The 22,392-nt window shown below is 38.6% G+C and overlaps 1 protein-coding gene across 1 annotated transcript in view; it reads left to right on the top strand.

Moving 5' to 3' along the window:
• VAV2 (vav guanine nucleotide exchange factor 2) overlaps positions 1-22,392 on the top strand; it is a 3,316,635-nt gene that overhangs the window by 3,180,696 nt on the left and 113,547 nt on the right. Inside the window, exon 27 of the mRNA XM_044058536.1 lies at positions 15,039-15,125. Within this exon, the coding sequence (XP_043914471.1) occupies positions 15,039-15,125 (87 nt within the window). The remainder of the gene's footprint in view (positions 1-15,038; positions 15,126-22,392) is intronic.

Genomic DNA, 22,392 nt, shown 5'->3' with positions numbered 1-22,392 from the left:
TCCATGAGGTGGGTCATGGTTGTAAATCTCTTGAAAGAATTTTCTCCAATGTTTCTGGCATTCTCAAGGTGAGCGCACGAATGTCCTAACCACTTTTTTTTTTTTTTTTTTTTTTTTGCTAGTGGGTTTGTTCTTCTTGCTCAGCTGTTTGAGGGTGTTGTAAAGGTACTCATGCCTGGATGCCACCTCCTTGAAGTTGGCTGCCACCTGGCTCCAATACACTTTCCTTTCTGCTTTCAGCCTCAGGAAAACTTCTCATGTGAGCTGCCAGTATAGTTCGCAGTTGACCAGCCCCGCCTGCTTCCCTTGGACTATGAGATTCAGGCACTCATTCGGTGGCAGATGGGTGGGCAAGGCAATTTGGCACATTCCATGATGGAGTTTGATATCTGCTTTTCTACCTCATCCACTTCCTCCATTTGGACCGGTTTGACAGTGCAATCTGGAATTCCTGTTTGCAGACTGAGGCCATCAATTTCTTACAGTCCAACCTGGCTGTTGGTGGTGACGTGCACTTTGCACACTGTAAGCGAAGCTGCACCATGATATGGATGAGGTAATGATCAGAGCCACAGTCAGGTCCTCGCATAACATGGATATCCTTGAGTGATGATCGGAAGTGAGAGTTGACCTGGATGTGGTCTAATATGGCCGAGTCCTCGCCAGATATTTTTTCCCTTGTGAGCAGGTTTTTGCAGGGATGCTGGAAATAGCTATTTCCTACAATGATATTGATGCAGCAAAGGACAGAAGAAGCAGGCCATTATCATTTATGTTCCCATGCATAAGTCTACCCATCATTCCTTCCCAACCGGATCTGTCCAGTCTGATGTGGGCATTGAAGTCTCCTGCCAAGATGATCTTCTCAGTCCGTGGGATTGAATCCAGCATGTATAGGTCCTGGTTGTAGAAGTTATCCTTGGCTGGGTCTGGACCATCTCGGTTGGTGCTTAGATGGACAGAATGTGGGTCTTGATGGTACCATCATTAGTGAGCACTTCCAGGTGGTCCGATATTGATTGGAAAGCGATTCTTGCATCCTGGCTATCCACCATAAACTTGACATCAACCTCTTGCTTCTCACTCCCAGAGTAGCACAGTGTCATCATTTCATTAGCTGTAGCTGTTCCAGATCCAGTGAGTTGTAACTCCATCATTGCAGAGATCAAGATTTAGCATTTTATGAGTTCCTTGGCAATGATTTCCTTTTGGCTGATGTGATGGCTGGTTCAGATGTTCCATGTGGTGATACAGGTTTTCAACTTCAGTGTAATGAATTTCCTTCAGCCACTAGTCCATTTCTCACCAGCACCCTGGGTCCCCAAAGCTGGCACATTGGCTACCCTGGATGATGTAGCATGAGCAAATAAGTTTGTTCAAATTTCCATGCGTGTTTTGCCTGTTTCCCAGTTCTAGTCACCGGGATGGGGTGACCACTCTCATCCTTTTGTAGCTGGGCTTGGGACCATCCTTGGTGGAGTTAAGTGGGATAATAGATTCATAGGTTCATAGATTGGTACTAGGCTAACTGGTCTTGTGTGCAGATTTAAGCCTAGCCAGTTACCCCATGTGAGAATCAAACCCTGCAGCTTGTGTATGTAAGTTAAATACCTTAGCTATTATATCAACCTCCCACCCACCTACGATCTTCTGCACTCTTTGGACCTAGATGCCATGCCCTTATTTATAAGTTGTGCAGCATAAAAAGATTTCATCACCAGTGTGGCCACATAGCAGTAGAAGGTAAGGCTACTGTCTACCCAGATCCATGACCACTGGGTCAGCTCTCATCGGTGTATTATCAACATAGAAATAAGCCTGGATGGTTGACTTCCCAAAGGGTGCAATTATGCATTTCTTAACATTGAGTTTAAGACCATGGCTTTGGCAACATTTGTTTGTTAACAAAATACCACGAAGGACAGTAGCAGATGAAACCAAATAAATGTACTGCTTTAACGTATCACACCTTTATTCTTCACTTTTAACATTTGTTAGTTGGAGATCGACCTTCTTGAAGAATGCTGGTGTCTGCAAGGGAGTCAATGATGACCATCAGCTTGCAATCATCTGCAAACTTAGTCATCTGTAAACCTTCAACATTTGCTTCCATTTCAAAGAAAATGATCCCAAAAATGAGTGGACCCAGTACCGCGCCCTGGGGGACTCCACTAGTGACTGGCCTCTTGGTGAAGGTGTTCTCACCTATTTTGACCTCCTATGTCCTGCCAGTGAGCCATTTAGCTGTCCAGCCAGTGATGAAAGGGTTTATACCTAAATTAGTGACCTTGTCTATAATGTCTGTGTGGGGTATTGTAACCAAAGCCTTGGCCAGGTTGAGGTAAGCTCTGTGTACAGTCTTACCTTCATGCAGTGCTTTGATGACATTCTCAAGAAGGTCCACCAGATTTAATGGGCATGGCCTTCTTTTAACAAAGCTGAATTGTGATGGGTCCAGCATTTGCAGGTCACCTATGATATCATTTATCATGTTGATTCTTTCCATGGTCGTACATATGTGGCTGATAAGACTTATGGGCCTGTAGTTAGCTGGATCAGTGGGCAGACCTCCTTTGTGCAGAGGAATGACCATAAGCATCTTCCATTCCTTGGTCACAAAACCTGACTGAAGGCTCCATTTGAAAAGTGATTCAAGTGGACTAGAGAGGTCATGTTTCATGCTATTTATTAAATATCCTGGGATGTTAAAGGGGCTATTTGATGCAGTGTTTCTGGCCTTGGAAAGTGCATCAATGACTTGTTCCCTAGTAATGGTTGCAGGATTGTGTTATATTTCCTTTGGACTATCGGGGGGGGGGGGGGTTGGGAGAAGAAATTTGAGCTGAACCTCTCTGCCAAAAGGTTGACAATGCCCTCTGGTTCAATGTGATGATGCCAATTACAATTCAATCTGTGCATTGTTGTTTATTTCCTCTGAGGTTACAGACATAGATGTAGAAAGCTTTGTGAATGCTGTTTGTCTGAGAAGCTATTTTGTCTTCAAATTTAATTTTTGTAGTATTAATTAACCCTCTTCGCTGCCTTTTAAGATTGGTCAGGAGGCTTTTAATATGTATAGCTTTTTTCATCCTACATTTGGCCAAGATATTTTTTTCTTTTGTTGTATAACTGATTGATATTTTGATTCCACTGGGTTGGCTTGTCTTTTCACTTTGATTTTTAATGCGAATGGGCATAGCTCACTCCATACATCTATCAATATGGCTATACTGAGATATTGTAAATAGCTCAGTGTATGCTATGGTGTTTACTGGGTTTGGGGATGCTTGAAATTTAGCCAAGGTGTTACCTAGTAGAGAAAAGTTAGCCTTGGAATAGTTCACAAAAATTTTTGGTTTTGCTGGAACCTCAGATTTAATTTTTATTTCAAGTAATACTGCCTTATGGTGAGCTCTGAAGAACAAAGATATTGCATTGGGTGGGGAATATTGGCCTCCAATATTTATATGTACAAGGTCAAGGATGTTTTTACCTCTGTAGGAGAATGGACTAACTGTTCCAGGATATTGGTATTAAGAAAGTTTAGGAATCGCTCAACTTGAGCATTAGAAGTAGTGTTGGATTCCCATTCTATAGAGGGGGTAGTTGAGATCCCCCATGAATATCATGCTGGAACTCTAGTACATTGAAATATGTAGTATGGATTTCCTGGGACATGGAGGAGATCTATTTGTTCTAAGGATATGGTATGAGACCCTGTTTATGATGAGCTGCACATGTATGAGCTCCAGTGGGTCTTATACTTTAACTAGTATGGATGTGAGATTGGTTTTAATATAGACTGAGACCCCTCCACCTTTAGTTCCCTCCTGTACAGTAGCTGGTCTAAAGGTGTGAAGGGAATTATAACCTTGCACTGCTGGGGTACTCTTAGCAACTTTAAACCATGTCTCCATTACTACACAGATGTCTTTATTCTCCAGGGAGAGGAAGCCTTGTAAGGAGTGAAGTTTCTTGTTAAGACTTCTAGCATGAAGTAGTAACATCTTTAAATATTCCTTTATAGGTTCAGTTAGCTCATTCCCTCCAGTACAGCTCTTTTGAGCATGTACCTTTAACTCCCAGTGAGTGTGGCTTGAGGCTTGAAAAAAGTGAAGTCATCACCATATAGTTCTAACAAATACTCATTGACCGAGGTCAAATAAGAGTACAATTGTGTTTGCCATCATGTATGCTTAAATATAGAATATTCTGATACCGTGTATGTAGCATGGCTTTGGAATTATTAATGCAAATATGAACACGCACTATTTGACGCCTAGAGCTGCAGTAGAAGTTAGCTGCAGAAACTCCTGGAGAAGCACTCTGCTGTAATGAGTTAAGTTGGCAGGTTTATCAGTTTGGCATTGCCTAAAAAGGCACTATGGGGGTGGAAGTGTTCTTTGCCAATATCCAAAAGACTAGAGGGGATAAGTGTAGACCATCCCTGGCAAAACAGAGTGGTCTGTCAACCATGTCTTCCCATGCCATCAAATATTGTATCCCCTTGGATTGACACCAGAAACAAAGCCAAGTGTTAAAATCAGTCAGTTAATTATTGATCTAGGGTTATATATTTGCAGTGATCCTTATATTCTTAACTTATATTTATAAATATGTAGCCTTAAAGAACAGCTCCACTCAGTTATGATTTTATCATCACAAAGTGTTGTTTATGGGGCTTTCGTCAAGATGGTGGCTTGAGTACAACAAATTTTAGTTGCTGTTACTATTGGAACATTCTTGACAGGAATTGACTAGCAAGTTTGATCCAGTCAGGGCTAGAAGTGAAGAAACATCTATTTGTCTAATAATCAAATTTTATTAGTCAGCTTTAAAATTCCATCAGAACATATGTCAGCAGCCAGGATGAATGATGTTGAGTTCCAAAACTACTGGGCAAGGGATCTTCTCTACAAAGAAGGATTTCCAGAAGATGCTGTCATCCATACAGGAATTAGCTTTAAAAATAGACAACATGGAAAAAAAGGTATAATATATGCAAGAGAATGGCAACAAACAGATTGAACTTCTAAAAACTATGATCCAACAAAATGCTAATGTAGACAGTATAGAAAGAAGTTTAAATGATATGGAGGGAAGATGTGTTAAAACAAAGTAACTGGCTACTGATTAAGGTGGATGAATGCAAAAGCCAGAAGAGAAGAAATAATGGAAGAATATGTTGTGTGTCTGCAAAAATGAAGGAAAAAATATGGTGACCATTTATAAGTCCTGAGGATCCAGTTTTGCCTCCCGTCTAAGTAGCATAGAATAGTAATGTCTGTAGACATAAACACAGTATGGCTGGTAATTGACTTTGCTGTTTAAGATTTCATTCACTAAATTAATACTGATGTTTGTTTTAAGACTATGGGATACTTTGGCATATTACCCATTTGTCTGTTTTACTGAAGTAAATACTATCCCAGTGAAATGTTAAAAAAAATATTAGTGAGATCCTACTAGCAATCTTAGCCCTGATAATGAGTTTTGAATACAGTATTTTACAGTGTGTACTGCATTTTATTGTGTAAAGTTATTTTTCTGTCAGTATCTGTTGTGTTATTTTACAAAGATATTTGCCTTGAACTATATGGTTCAGTGCGTTGCATTGTTGCCTCAGAGTAAGTGGTTCTCTGGTATGATTCTGGACTAGAGTGCCTTCTATGCAGAGTCTGCTTGTCGTCCCTGTGTTTGTGTTGGTTTTTCATAGGTGCTTCAGTTTCTTCCTATATTCCAAAAACATGAAGAAGGTGAATCGGACACACTAAATTGGCCGTAGATGAGGATATGCATGTGTGTGGTGTGGAAGAACAACTGCAGCAGGGCAAGCAACCCAATGATGTGAACAATGGCTGAAGGTGATTGTCACTGTTAATGTGACACCATGTCACGATGGGCAAAAATGGGAAAAAGGGTTTGCAGATGAATGAATAAGCAGAATGTTATATAGTATTACAAAATGACAAATTAAGCAAAATCCAGAATGGTTAAAAAAAGAGTACTCTGTCAGAAATTTTGGGTGAGCAAGAGGGTGCAACTAAGGAAATTATTGATCAGATATTGTCACTTTTTCATCTCATCCTCACAGATTGGTCCAGATCTCATCCATCAGATCTGACTTGGCCATTAGCAAGCTTGTGTCAACCAAAAAGCTCTCGGATACCTCCCCTTACCCACAATGCATCTCTCCCCATTACCTCACATTTCATTTGGCACTTTGCGAGGACGTGGTCAATCCGACAAGCTCTTGGTTTCAGGTTATGTTTTCTACATGTTTACAAAATCTTTTCCCTAAATTCTTTACTCTTTGTTTTTCCTCTTCTCTCTCACTCCGACTCATAGTTCAGTGCCCCCCTCTTACATTAACCACATTTTTATTTTGGTTACTTTCTTCTCCCCTTCTTTCTGGCAGTAACTGGTTTTCTTATAGTTTACTCCCCTTTCCTTTCCCTTTTTACCATTGAGGTAACTCTTCTACTGTTGTTAGTAGTTGTCTTTCCTCTCTTTAAAAAAAAAAAATAAATGCTTACCTTTCATCTTTTTGTGCTCTGTGTGTGTGTATGTGTGTGTGTATGTGTGTATGTGTGTGTGTGTGTGTGTGTGTGTGTGTGTGTGTGTGTGTGTGTGTGTGTGTGTGTGTGAGAAAGACGTCTCTCTTGCGATTTCTCTTTTCAGTATGGGGGAGAAACAAGAAAAGACGGCTGGCTTTAAAAAATGTTCTAAGTTCGGGCATAAAATCCCTATCAGCAACTCACACTCTTTGTGTATACTGTCCTGGACCCTTTCACTAGCAAGAGCATTGCTCTATATGTCTCTCTCTTAATCATCGAGCATTAGTTGAGTGCAACCACACACTCATTTTAAGGGATATGTTGCTTTCAGATTTTAGAAAGGGTATTTCTGGAGCTAAAGAAAAATCAGGGTCAGCTTCTAAACCTAAATCAGCTCATTCGAGACCAGCTACTTCTTTGTCCTCCAAGTCCTTGGACAAAGTTAAGAAGAGACCTTCTTCGGCGCTGGCTGATGTCTCTGAACCGAAGTCCAAGACCTTAAAATTTTCCAGTTTTGGGGGCTCTGAGATCTGATCAGAGACCTTGGCTCCCACCTCCTCTCCATTAGATCTGACTTCTTTGGCTCCGATCCTATCTAGTAAGAATAGGTTGGATACGACCCCCAGCTCCTTTAAGCCAGTTCTACAGTTGCCAAGGACTCGGTACTTCCCATCCTATGACCCAGTCCCTTCAAGAGTACCGTCTCCTTTTCTATTGAGACCTAGAACCCTTCCACTTCATCCCTGTTCATCCAGGAGCCTAACTGAAGAAGACGAGAAACAGCCATCCACTCCCCTTTTCCACCTTCTCTGACTTCAGAGCAAGTTTCGGAGATCGGATCTAATATTCCCAGTGCCATCAACATCTGATCTGAAGAGATCTTTTTCTTTGGATCAGACATTTGCTTGGAGCTCATTGGCTTTCTCAGAGCCAAAGTGAACTTCTTGAACCTCATGTGCACTCGATTACCAGGTCTTCAGAGCAGTCAATGCACTTCAGGGCTTCTACAAAGGTAAGCTCAGCTCCAGATTCAACCTAGGGTGAGCTGTCTTCTGGACTGGAGGGGACTCTGTCCCAAAAACATGGTTTGTTAGAGCCAGAGTCATCTTCCATTCAGGAGCAGTCAGCCATTGGGACCTTGGAGAGAAGCTGTAGCTGCTATGGTAACAAAGAAGTCATCTGTCCCTTGGATCCTTTTTACTAATGAGATACCCTGACTGCCTCTTCTCAACACCAGGTACCACAGGGGCTACGGGACTACGGGACCACAGGTGCCAGGACACCCATCTGGATACCCTCGACTCTTCCGATACCTCTTTGGATTATCCCACTGAAGAGGTCCCTAGGAAGAGATTATGCAAGCGGAAGTATTTGGACTCGTGGAGGAGTTGGCCACCAAAGACACTGACCTTGATGAAGGTGAAGGATCCCCACGGTCACCCCTGAGGATGTTTCCTTTGAGGAGATTCTGAAGCAGGGGGGTGATTGGCAGTCCAGCAGTCCTTCAGCTGAGGAGTCTGTGTACCTGGCTCCCTTTGGATCTCGCCCATCTACCTCCTGGGTGACACTGCCCACCAATGAGCTTATAGGTTTGATCTCACAGTGGGCATGGGAGACCCCACATTACATCGAGCATGTTCCCCAGAGACCAAATAAAGTTATCACTGCTCCCTCAGATAAGGGTTTCTGGGCAAAAGGGGTTGCAGTAGATGCCATGGTTATGTTGGCAGTGGCCAACAAGGAACTCTCAGAGAAGAGTTCAGGAATCCATCCTCATAATAAGGATTCCAAGATGATGGATAGATGTGGGAAGTGTGTTTTCTTGTCAGCGGCCTTTGCCTTATGGTCACTGAATTACCGTTCTTATTTTACCATACAGCAAAGGGATCTGATCAAGGAGCTCTCAGGTACCCTTGAAGGAGCAGTAACTAAGGGAAGTAAAGAGAAAGTAGCTTTCCAGTTAGTCCACCCTGCACTCGGTAGCCAACTCATCCATGAGGCTCATAGCACATGCAGCCGAAGGAACGAGCAGAGTGGTGAATTCCGGCATCCCCATGAGGAGGTATATCTGGATGCGCATTTGCAATTTTGTGGAACCATTTAAGTTGTCCATCAATGCCCCTTTTGACGGAATGTTTATTTTTCATCCCAAAGTCAAGGATAAGCTATCCAGTTGAGAGAAAGAAGGTAAGACCCTATCTGTTATGGGTATTCATTTTTCAGCTCCTCAGAGACCTTATCCCAAGGGGCAGAGAGGCAGTGGAAAATGTTTTTCAAAAAATCTTGCGAGTCCTGCCAAGACGCATGTAGTGAGTTTTCCCCCAGAGGCAGAGGGGGAAACAATAATCAAAGACATCTCCCCCGAGGCAGAGGAGGTCTGCAAAACCAAGCTTCCCAGGAATCTTTCTTCAGGAAGGCTTCCCAGTACTCCTGAAAGGAGGCCTGATTATCCACCTTTAGAGACAATTGGGGGTCAACTATCCCTGCACTGGAGAGCCTGGCACAAAGAAGCCTTCTCCTCCTTAGGATCTTAATATGGTTCAACTGCCCTTCGAACCTGCAAAATCTTGTGATAGGGGATTGAGAGGGTGACCTAATGGTTAAGGTGTTTGCCTTACAAACACTAGGTGCAGGGAATGAGTCTCACAAGGGATAATTGGCTAGGCTGAAAATGGCTCGCAAGGGCAGTTAGCTTAGTATTAACCTATGAATCTATTAAGTTCCTTTCATGGAAAACTGTCTCTTTGGTGGCTATCACATCCATGAGATGAATATCAGAAATTCAGGCTCCATCTTCCCAAACTCCGTATTTGGTTTATCATATAGACAGAGTCTCTTTGTGTACCATCCCCTCCTTGCCCAAAGTTGTTTCTCAAGAAAATATAACCAGACTATACATTTGCCTGTTTTCTTCCCTAAATTTGCTAATAATTTTACATTTGTTGGATGTTTATAGACAACTACATTTCTATTTGCATAGAACTAAAGAATTGTGGAAAACAAACCAATTGTTTATTGCATTTGCAGGCCCTTGGAAAGGCCTTCCAGTTTCCAAAGTTACATTATCTAGATGGCTCTCTAGTTGTATTTCCTTTATTTACTCTTCAAATGGCATGAAACCTACCAAATCCATTCAAAAACATTCTACCAGGGCTATGGCCCCATCTGTGGTTTTTCAGAAAAACACTTCCTTGGATGATATTTGCACAGCAGGCATTTGGGCCTGCCATCATACCTTTATCACTCATTACAAATTAGATTTGGTCTCTAGGGGAAGGGCCTACTTTGCTGCGATGGTTCTGAGGAATATTATCCTGAGTCCACCTGGGGTAGCAGTAGCTGGGGAAATCAGTCCCATCTGTGTGGATGAGATGAAAAATTGACAATATCAGATAGTCGTTATGTACTCACCATAACGTTCCATCTGTATTATCTATTTTTTCATCTCTCCTCACATCCTCTCCTTCCATCCTCCTTCCATGTTTTTTCTTGGTTGAATGGGAGAATTTAAAAATGGTTAAGATTGATATTCCCTATACTCTAGAAATGTTCTCCTTTAATATCTTCTTGTGTCTTAAGTACTGGGTTTTCTGCCTTCTCTATAGATATAATTATAACAAGAGAGATCTCAGGTAATGGAGAGAGATTCATTCTGGGTAAGGGGAATTATCCAAGAGCTTTTTTTTTTTGGTTGCCACGAACTTGCTAATGGCCAATTCAGATCCGACAGATTGGATCCAGACCCATCTGAGAGTAGTGATGAAAATATCTACAATACAGATGGAGCTTTATGGTGAGTACATAACTTCTTTTGTTGAGTTGGGACACTTGCTCAATTACCTGGACATAATAAAGCCTTTTTAAGTTTAATTCTGGTGGCTACCAAAAAAATACAATTACTAGAAAATGGAAATCAAAGTCTAAACCAACTATATTTGAACTAGTGAATATTGTAACAGTAGTAAAAGAACTTTAGAAGGTAGAAAAAGGAAGGAGAGAATTACATAGAAGTAAATGGATATTGTGGGAACAATATATCCAGAATCATGTTCAGGATGTTTGTGAGGAGTGAGGTTTAAGGAAAGGCAGGATTTGAGAAATTTATGTAATACTGGATTGATGATAGTTGTAAAAGGACATATATGATGCAAAGTGTATGTAAGTGGGAACACATTAATACAATTTGATTTCTTTTATATTACTGCATGTTTGCCTATATCTTAAGTGATAATTTAATAAAGGTGTTAAAAAACTGTTATAGAAGGAAGAAAGTCATGAAAATCTTAAAGAAACATGCAGCGAATACTTAGACATTTTCACTCACGTAAAGATAGAAAATGCTATATATCTATTAACTGTACCTGCTGATAGATAATTTTAATATAACCAGTTTAACTGCTACTGTAAAAGCAGCAGAACAATGTGAATATTGAAATGTTTGTATTTTGGTTTATTAGAACTGTGGATTCATACATAACAAGTGCATCTTTAAAGCTGAACAGTCACAGTCACACTAACCTGTCAATGAAGACCAAATACTGATGGATTTACAGCACATTAGTAAGTCAAATGGCATCACAGATACTTAGTCTAGGGATCTAAACAACTTCTGTAATATCAACAGAACAGTTTTGAGAGACAAGCATATACCCCAGGTGATGCCTTTACTATGGATTAGACTCCCTATATCCACATAAAACAAAGTTCATCCCTGTCCATATTCAAGTGTAACTTGGACTGATGGATGAGAAAGAGAAAATTTTCCCCAATGCTGCTAATGGACAGAGGCAGCTCCTAAGTGCTTTATCCCATGCATATTATCTATGGTGTGAGCCCGGTTATTCTCATTAGGGATAATATGCAATTACAGACTGTGGAATGGGTAAGGTCATTCTCTAACCAAATGGGTAGGTTAATTTGTGCACAAAAAGGAAAATTGGCTAGGCTTAGAATGGCCCAATAGGGCAGCTAACCTTGTTCTTACCAGTGAACTAATGCAGCTGTAAGAACTGATGGATGCAAAGGCACACTGTGTTATATTTGCCAGAGTTGCTAGGGAGTTTTAAATCAGTCTTGTACACTAAAGGATGTGATTGTGTTTCAGTACAAGAAAAACACAATGAATTAAATAAATAAATATCCCTAAAATGTAGGTGCATTTTAGATTTTCAATCTGTTAGCTTGCTGGTTCAAATGTTGAAGCAAGGCATGTGGTTTAGAAAAAATATAGGCTTCGTATTCAGCTGTTTTAGATGTAGCTCTGGTTTGCCATGTTCTTTCATGTTCCTAAATAATAGGGGGATTTATTTATTTATGTATTTATTTATTTTTTTTTGGATAGTAGGAGGGTAAGATCTGATGCCTTTTTTCTGTCTTGTCTTAAAATTTTACATCATCTGGCTAAGTGATGACACTATCTTTTAGACACAAGTCTTATAGAAGTTAAGTGATTCTGTGTGAATATAAAAGGTGTGACATAAAAAGACATTGTGCTTTTAATAGTATTAATAGCAAGATATGTTTGTCTTGGGGATTTTTTTTTTTTTGTAAATGCTAGATGATTTTAAATGCAGATATATGTGCATCTCTAACTGGGGAATTTTGTAGTCTTAAAAGAGAAAAGAGAAATCCATTTTTATCTGACCGCCAAGTCAGGTGCTTATTCTTTTCTCCAAGTTTCCATAAAATAATTGGCAAGGGGCTGCTAAGATCCTTAATGAACAAATGACCTGCAGTTGAATTTAGAAAAACTTGCTCTATACCATGATGGGTACTACTGGATATGGATACTCAGAAATAGCCAATCACAATTCAGAGAAGTCATTTGGTGTAGAGACTAAGTCATCTGCAGCTCATCACAAAAGCTGTTGGGTTCAGTTTGCTGCAGTGACCCAGTTCATACATTAGCTGCAAGTCAGGCTGCCCTGCGACTTAGCCTTACACACTGAAAGTGTCAGTATATCACACAGGAGTATGCAAAGAACATTCTGATGGTAGTTTGGTTAAGCTACAGTAAACAGTTGTAATTATTCAATAACTTTCAAAAAAATCAATATGTGGCCACATGCCAGACTTGTTTTGTGTACATGCCTCTAGCCTGATGCCACTGCTGTGTCACGTTCTTGGTGGCAGTGAGTCAAAAGATAGCTGCCTTCCAACTTAGTTCAGCAATCCAAAGTCCTAAGCATTGAATTAAGCATACAGTGTGCATCTCAGAGCAAACTAACACTGAGCTGTTCAACATATTTATTTTATTTCTTTTCCAGTCTGTTTCTTTGCTGAGTTCTGTTAATTTTTAATTAATGGTATTTTAATGAACTGTAACATTGATAAGAAAGAATTACATACCTGCAAAAATGTGAAAAATATGTATGTTGGAAAACTGCCAGCATGATTACAGATAAGTGTAGTCACACATGTCTGCTGAATTATAATTTTCGTCTAGACGTTTTACCACCTTGTTTACCTTCTCAGAACTAGAGATGTGAAGATGTCTGAGTCAAGTTATAGCTTATCTAGAATGCTTTTTTAAATATTAAGTTTAAATTGCTGAGCGTCTGCTGGTAGAAGAAATCTGGTCACTGACAGTGATGTCTGAATTAGTATTGGACATATGCCAGTAATTTTGGGACCACATTATTCATGTACTTACTTATTTCCTGGATGCTAACTGAGTTCAAGCCATTTCAAAATGGTTGTGAAATCCTCTGGTAATAAAATGTATATCCGTATTAAGTATCAATAAAAGCATTTCCATTTTGTCATAACATACAGGACTACTTAACCATGTCTGCTTAACGGGTTGCTACATATATGTTGGTTTCATTACTGTGCCTTTTAATATCTATTAGTCTACAGTAAAAGGATCAAGCATAAGAGTCTTGGATAAAACCATCAGTTTAGTTTTGTAATTTCTAGTACTCTCGCTTAAGACTTTTAAACAATGCAAATACTCAAAACTGATCACTGTTTTGATTGAATATAGGCTTGCTGGAGTTGTTAGTACTAGGCTAACTGCTCTTGCAGGCCATTTTAAGCCTAGCAAGTTATCGTATTTGAAAATCAAACCCTGCACCTTGTGTTTATCAGGTAAGCACCTTAATCATTATACCAACTCTAAACCATAAATATTTTATGTAAATATATAACATTTTAAAATGTAATTGATATATATTTTATTTATTGCCTAATGCAAGTTAATGATAGTTCCCAAATAAAATGACTGACTTGCTTAAACACAGTAAGCATTGTGTAGTTTCTGTGGTTATTTGCTCTTGTCTGCTCCAGACTGGTTCGCAGTTGTCCCATGTAGGTGACTCTACCTGATATGGTTAAATACCCACACAAACTGCACTGTTATTTCTTGCTCTACAGTGTTTTTTATATTGTCCTGTGTATATTTTAGATGTTTTTACTGATATATAAAACTGCTGTTTAGCAGGTTATGACTGTCTCCATTTTCCCAGTTCAAGAAGTCTAGAAGATATACTTGTCGGAGAATAAACTTAACAGAATGCTTTGATACAAGTTTGTGCAGTATTCTGACAGAGATTTGTTTGTAATTATTTTGTTTAATTTTCTGAAACTAAACAGGAAGAGGCTACTAGGGTTGAGATCGGATTGTATCCAAAATTGCAGAATTCTTTTTTTTTTGTCACTGCTACTAACTTTCCTTCATCTAATCATATCAAAAAGTGATATATTACAATCTGAAATGTGCATGCTGTGAAATGTAATGTGTGCACCAGATCAAAAAATATATATGTGTATCTCAAAGCAACAATTATTTTGCAACAAGTAAATTTCTGCATCTGTCTGAATGTAGTGCTTTTTAATATTCATTGTTCATTTATACAGTTTTAAAGGTGGTCAGCTAGTGTTAATGCAATCACAGTGCTCAAGTCATGCCCCATATTAGGACTTTTTTCGCTGAATAAATGTTTCTTCTATTAAGAAGAACATGGCTGCATTTTTATCCAGTGTAGAGTTGGTGACAAATTATTTTGACATATAGGGCCTTGCTGCAGATTACAGTCCTTTGATTGATGCTATGACTGTCATAATCTGCAGATCATACTCTGTAATCTGATAAACCTTTTTACAAATTTGAACTAATAAAACTGCACCCAGTAGAATTTATCGGGTAGTGTTAGATTCTAGTTTGTACATAACAGTCACTAGTTGTAGTACATAACAGTTGTTTGTCATAGAAAGATATCAAATGATACAAAAGTTTTTTCCATGAGTATGGCCCTCTATGACTGCTGCAACTTTTGATTACATTTGTAGTCCCTTACATTGCTAACCCTTGCTAGCTGCCTTTAATCTCTGTAATGCAATTTAGCAAAATTCCAGCATTATAATACATTTTTAAAAGCTGATGCTTAATTTAACAGTTTCCATTTACTTTTTAAATGTTAAAATTTTATTGCATTGTATCATACTTTTTTTTTCTTTCTTTTGTTCTACACCTTTTTGCAGCTTCCTGTGCTTCCTACAACTTTTCTTTTCTCAGTCCTCAGGGCCTCAACTTTTCTTCCCAGAACTCTTCCAGTCCTTTCTGGTCAGGTATATGCATCTTCCTGCTCTCCCTCATCTTCCATCCATAAATATCACCTCCAAGAAGAGACATTTGTGTTGTATGTTATTGTGAAAGTTCTTGCGTTCAGTGTAAAAAAATTACAGACTTTTTCATAAAACAAAAATATTTCATTTTCATAAAAACTACAGGGCAAAGTGGTCTAGCTGTGATATTCAGTTAAACTTTGTAGTACATAATACGCCAAACAAAAGACGTATGTTACATATTTTGTCTCCATGTGTGTTGTGTTATCTTTTGTGTTCCCATGGCTTTGAACTATATTAGCTTCATATTTCATCATGAAATAAAAGCAGAAAAAGAAGTGTTGTCAAATGCCACAGTTTTGAAAATGTGTTTGGCAGGTATATTCAACTTTTTTTTTCCTTAATAAGCCAAAAACTGAATAATTAAAAATGAGTACTTATCATTTTGGTAAAGGGTCTCCTGAATAACAAGGGCCACTATAGGAACCACAGAAAATTTAAATAAATAGCTAGGTCACTGTAAGGCAGGCAGTCTTATTGGTTACTGATTAGCATTACAAACAAGGAAAACAGAAACCATTCAGGAGGCTTTTCTTCTTCATCCCTTGCAGTCTGCATTGTTGGCTTGTCTGTATAGTTAGTTATTGCACTTCTTTGTCCACCTGACAAAAATTCCTGTTTACCAAGATCTTGCTTCTTTCTGCAAGTGCCTGTCTTTGTCATGGCTATTTGTGATAAATTAATTTCTCTCCCTCAAGATATATAATGCTGTTGCTTATTATATGACAAACATTTATGCCACTTCATAGTATGCTCCCTTGATCACGTAGGGCTTTGTTTCCTGAAAAGCCTTTTCCACCTGCTCACTGGCTGATGTTTAGATCACTACAGAATTTAAGAATAACATAATGGAATATTTACCTCAGAATGTTAGATAATCAGAAAGCTAAGGCACAGAGGAAAAGTAAAAGCCCCCCCCCCCCATTCCACGAGTCCCTAAATATCCCCACCCACTACACTAGTGTTCCTAATGAAAAGTAGCCTTTGCTAAGTTTGGGAGGCAAAGTGTTCCTTTTATTTCCCTTACAGCCATTTTGTGGAAACAGAGCACCTTAGAACAGTCCGCTTTAGCAATAATTAAAGTACCATGGTCTGTGTAAAGTTTGTTGCATAATAGTGCAAACGTTTAAAACCTTCTCTCTTGCACTTGTGTTACAGTGGCGATGTCTTGCCATACTGAAAGCATCCCAGTAGTCCTGTCAGCCACAATGCATGCCAAGGTAAAAATGTTTTGCTGTCCTTAAGTCAACAGTATAATTTAATTTGTCCCACAAACATCACTGACCATTTTTGTTTTTTGCTTTATTTGTAAATAAGATGTTTAATATATAACATTACACAAATCTTAATAACCTCAATGTAATTATAAAGCCATTTTCAGACTTTCAGTTGGTATATATTCTGCAGTGTTCTGATACTTGAAACTTCAGAGCTATTGATAATAAAACAGCAAAACAGCTTATCCTTTTAGAAGGATTATCGAAATGAGAGCATAGGTTTTTAAAAGGCTGCAAAGAAAGACAGCAAAAAATATCTGAGAACCGAACACCAGCTAGCAAATATATATAGGAGGCTCTATATCTGTGCAGCCTGGACAAAAGAAATGCGCAAAACACTAAACATAATTCATTATTCAAAAGTCATTAATTGTAGGGTAGAAGGTTTAATAAGGAAAGAGAGAAGAACATTACTATGTTGGATTTCACTCTCTGAGATAGAGTTAAGAAAAAAAATGTTTAAACGATGGATGCCTGGAATGGTTTGTCAGTGTAAACATTTGGTAGAGTGTTAGTTACAAAGGTGAAAAATACCTTGAATAACTCAATTGTGATTAAGTGGAAAGGAAAAAAAAGTAATTATTGAAAGAAATGGTTGCAGTGGTGGGTCAGCACATATGTGTATGGCTTCATACCATGCAGCCTTTATCCATTATTTTTCTTCATTTTTCCCATTAGAAAGTAAAAAGTTACTACTTTGTATGTTTCTCCTTACAATATCTACCACTCATATAAGCAGTAAAAACGTCTCGTTTTCCAGGCACTCAGTTTATATTTAGTATTGTACCAGCAAAAGCTATTTGTTATTTTCCTGCACTTTCAGTTTTTATTTGGAGAGAAGATTGTTTAGTTGACTCTACAACAGTATGGATAAGTAGCTTAAGGCCACATAAACAATTATAGAAGACATTAGAAACTTTGCTATTTCAGTCAAGCAAATGCTATACTAAAGGCTCCATTTGGAAATATCTTGAACTTGCTAGCCTTGACAAATAAGCTGTAATCATTCCTTCTGTGCAGTTAGACAAGTCTCACACTGATTAGGGCATTTTGCATATCTGTGCTAAGACAGAGAGCTTATGTGAGGTTTATAGCATATCTTGGTTCTGCTCCTATTTCTGCTATTCTTTTTTCATACTGTTGAGTTCTTATCAGTTTAACATTTTCCAGTGTCTCTATTCTTATGCCATAGCTAACAAATAATATCACTAATATAGATAAAAAGTTCAAGCTCACACTAAAAAAATACCTCTTCAATTCTTGGATCTGCTTTTTTACCCAGCAACCAACATCTAATCCCCATCTTCCGATGTCTGCTCCCCTCTTCTCTCATCTTCTCTCCTCCCTTCTAACATCCTATCAACATTAATTCTTGCACTGCACCTCCCTCAAATCCTTCATCTTACATTTCAGCATCTGCGTCTATATCATGTTATTGAAATTTTACTACATTGATTCAATAAAGGTCGAACTTTATTGATCGAAGTAGTAAAATATTGAATAATGTAAAAAAAACTAAATCAATAAAATAAAAAACTAACTAGCGTAGGCAGGGGGGCAAGTCCCCCTGCACCCCCCACTTAAATATACCAACTACAAGACCGCACTACATTGAGGTAAATGGAAATCTCCCCCTTATGGAGATTTTCATTTACCTGCGCGATGTTCTGAACTTTCGACATTGTCGTGCCGACAATATCGTTTTCGATATTGTCAGCTTACGACAACGTGAACTAGACCCCAGCATCCTACTAACAGCAAAAACCCCCATCTCATTTTTTTTTCTTAATATAACTCACTTCATAATCTTCTTATAACTTAACCCATCTTTACTTTATTTCTATTTCTACCCACTTTATTGCTTTCATGTGTATTTATTTCCAGATTATTAACCTCTCCTCTCTAAAACCATAAAATGTTCTGTTTTATTATAATGCCTATTGTATACATTTTGTAAAAATATCCAAAACATAAATTAGTATGTAAATTCTCTACCTCCTATTGTACTCTTGCATCTAATGATGGCTTTATTTTGATGATATATGTTTACTGCTACTGTATTTTAAACACTGTTGGAGCTTTTCTCCCTGGGCCTCCACTGATAATGGGTTTCTGAGCCAGTCAGACTGTCCTGGTTACCAAATGTCAATAAATAAATTAACACAATTAAATGTCTTTATGTTAAAACAAATTAATTTTTGTGATTTATTTGTCTGATCTTGACTTAGATGTCAAAAGTCCATTTTCATTTCCACTTTTTGAGGTTCTTAATTTAACCAGTGGATTTTTTCTCAGATTTCCATATTAAAAGATAAGTGACCTGCAGTGTGATGGCAAGAAGTTATTAAGTTGGCCTTTCTGGCAAGGTGTGGCTAATCCTGCTGCTTAATTACTGTAGACTGTTGTATAAATGGTGCTATGTTTACATGGGACACACTTCCTTTAGCCAGATCTGGTAAACCAGCTCTCACTGTGCCTTGAGAAGTGGACTCTGATTTTTATTATGAAACTCTTCTTTTTGTTTTTGGCATCCTTGCACCAGCCATCATTATGTTATATACGCCATGTGTCACCTTGTTGGACATACTTGGGATCTGGAGAGTTCAAGTAACACGAGCATGTGCAGACCAGCATGGCTCAGCCAGTGTGCTAATATAACCACTCCATTCACTACCACCCTAAATTTGCAGCAGATAGAACTCAGCAATACAATGAGCTGGAAGCTTTCTGAGTTTATTAGCTTACATTGCTGTAGTATTCCATTCCTTTGCAAAGGTAATTGAGTAACCATTGCTATAACACCACAACAGTCATTGCTGCTCCCTCTGCCTTAACAATGCTAGAGTTTGTATACTATAGACAAACTAGGATTTATTTTGTTTCCTTACTGTGATTCAACTCATGACCTCCTGATGTTTTCTGTGCCTCACTCTTAATAAAAGATGTAGACTGTTGGTTGACAGAACAGAGAAACATTTCCAAGTCCACTGCATCTGCTTCCAATCCACACGTTAGACTTACATGGTCACATAAGCTTCAATATCTGGACAGTAATAGTCCAGGATGCAGAAGAAGTGAATATCAAACATCTTTGTAAAATGAACAGTTTACATTCACTTACAGATATTTCACAGATAACTGCCTCAATTTAGAACTTTTAGTTGTCCCAGGGTTGTACAGGTCGTAGAGGTCTCATACTTAAATGTATTGTGATATAATGACATAGCCATATGCAAAGGTAGCAAAGGAAGGCTAAACTAAAACTAGAATTGGAGACAGCAAATTCACCCCAGGGATCATGTCAGTCACCCTGGTAGACAAGGGATCCAGGGAAGTAAATACTGTGGGAAGAAATAGCCAGGGAATTATGTCTAGGCTTGTATAGGCCCTAGGGCCGATAGCCTAGTACCAACCTATGAACCTGAGAAGAAATTGTGTCCTTCGCTGAATGAGTCAGGGGATGGCAGATCACCTGTGTCACCATTTATAAGTTTGATTATGATGCATCTTCTAACCTTATAAATTATACTAATGAGTCTGTAGTTCCTAGGGTCTGTGCCAGGACCCCCCTTGGGCAGTGCAGCTCTCCTGACATATGTTGCATAATCAGTGGCGAGGTTAAAGTTGAACAGCTTCAGGAGGGATTGAGCAAAGCTGTGTTTTGCACTGACATGGACACTGGTGTATTGTTGGAACCCATAAAACGGGTGTTTTTGGTTTGCTTAGGTCCAATAGGACTTGGTCTGAATTGACGTAAGGAGAAGGATGTTTTGTGGAGCATGGATGGCTGCTAGATTTTATGGTTAGGATGATACTAAGGTTTACTATCATAATGTTGACAATCAGTTCTATTTTGAACTAAAATGTCTACATGTTTTCTCAAAATTTGACATTTACAAAAATGTAAATGTTGAACATCACCCAGTTGTCGATTTAACATGAATCTACATATCGTTTCCTCTGCACCTAGCACAAAAGGAACACCAGTACTTGTCAGCAGTATGGGCATATTGCACAACATTAAACTTTAGGTTCTTGCAGGGGAGAATGCCCCCTGCGCCCCCCACACCCCCTGCAACTTATGTATTCCAATTCCAAGATCATACTACAATGAGGAAAGGGATGAATTATTCCAGCCGCACTGTACCATGATCTCTGACAGTACTTCGAGTTCATATCAGTGAATGCAGAGTGCATTCACTGATATGAACTTTCAATACAGAGATGTTCAGTATGATAGACATTCGAAAAGCCAAATTTCAAGCGTTCCATCTGCAGGCATCTCAACTCGCAATTTTAATAATACACCTGATACTACAGTTGAATTTGTTGGCTATGATATTTGCGATGGCCTTTGGATCAGGATAACTTGGTACCATTCAGCAGCAGTTTAGTGCAGTAATGGGCATTGTTTTCAGGTTTTCTTGATGTAGTTGAAAAAGGCATTATGATTACACTTGTCTTATTCCTTCTAATGGTATGTTTAAAATCTATGTCGACTAGTTTTATTTCTTGATTATAATGAAAGGAAGAGTATTTATATACAGCATCTGTGTGTCTAAGAAAAGAGACACAAGTAACTAAAACATTAACGTGAGTGGCCGCATGCTTAGGAGACTTTATCACTCTACATTTATAGCGAAGATGACTCTTATTGTGGGTGTATGGAGAGGATACTGGTGAAAGTGCAGAAATGTACTAAACAGAGTGTCTAGGAAGTGTACATAATTTCTGTAAAAACTCAGTATAAGTGGATTTTGTGTTGGTCCAATGTGAGGTGGTGGCAGTATCCAGCTTAGAAAAAACATGTACATCTTTAACAGGTGGTTTTGGTGTTTAACAGCAAAGGGTTATTCATAAACATGGGGCAGTTTTCCTACACTGTTTCATAGTCCCAAGTGCTAACAGGATGGCATAGAAGTGGCTAGTGCTGACTGTGGTCCCATGGTGACAGTGGTAGATGAGTGAATAAGTATTATGTTTTCAAGATTAGAGTTTTGAGCTGTTGCAGATATGTGAGGATAGGAGCAATCATATATAGAATGGATAAATAGTGTAAGAGCTAAGTGTTTATTGTTGAAAGTCTGTGGGTGTTTACACAGTGTATGCAGTATGCCACATTTTAGGATATCCACTTCATCACCTTCTAACTTATCCCACAGTATTGCACCAAGATACACATTGTGCCACACTTTAAAGTTCTCACTGCATTGTAGGGCAGTTTTTTACCTTGGTTAGTTAAAGCAGAACAGCAATGTTGTAATAGAAAAATGTATGAAAATATTACCACAATGCCACACACCAAGTTACCCGCAGTAACAACTTGTGAAGAGCAGCTAACATGGGTAGACAACAACAGAAAGAACCAATGATTTAGAAGAAAAACAAAGAAGGCAAGGAATTTTAAGTGTATAAGGAATTATTTTAATCACTGGATTTCAAGTACTTAACTGCATACTGTACCATGCATTTAATTAATCTGTGCAGTAAAGACTTGTTGCACTTAATACAATATGACAGGGAGGCCACAGAAATCAGCTTTTTATACAAACTCAGAAATGTTGATAAAATGGCAGCACAACAGTAGGTAGAACAGAAATGGCATAGAACCTACAAAGTGCAAAAACTGTTTAACCTGGAAAGTGCTAAATTGTACAGTAAAACCTTCAAAGGCATGCATCTGGAGCATTTCTCTCCAGGCCTCCGCTGAAAATTGCCTTTCTTCCAAGTTGGACTTTCCCAGTAAACAAATGTAAAATCAAAATAAATAAAATAAAAGTAGTTTCAATGTAACTGGATTAGAACAACCAACAATAATTGAAGGATGTTCCGTAAGAAAAAAAAGGCAAGATGACAAGAGTAGGCTAGTAGGCTAAGAAAGCTTTGCCCCACAATTAAGCATCAATACCTACGTCAGTCTAACCATGCATCCT

Source organism: Protopterus annectens, chromosome 16.part0, assembly GCF_019279795.1.
Source record: "Protopterus annectens isolate FY-2018-M chromosome 16.part0, PAN1.0, whole genome shotgun sequence".
Lineage (NCBI taxonomy): Eukaryota > Metazoa > Chordata > Ceratodontiformes > Protopteridae > Protopterus > Protopterus annectens.
Note: the sequence above shows the minus strand (reverse complement) of the source record. Positions and strands in the feature narration are given on the sequence as shown.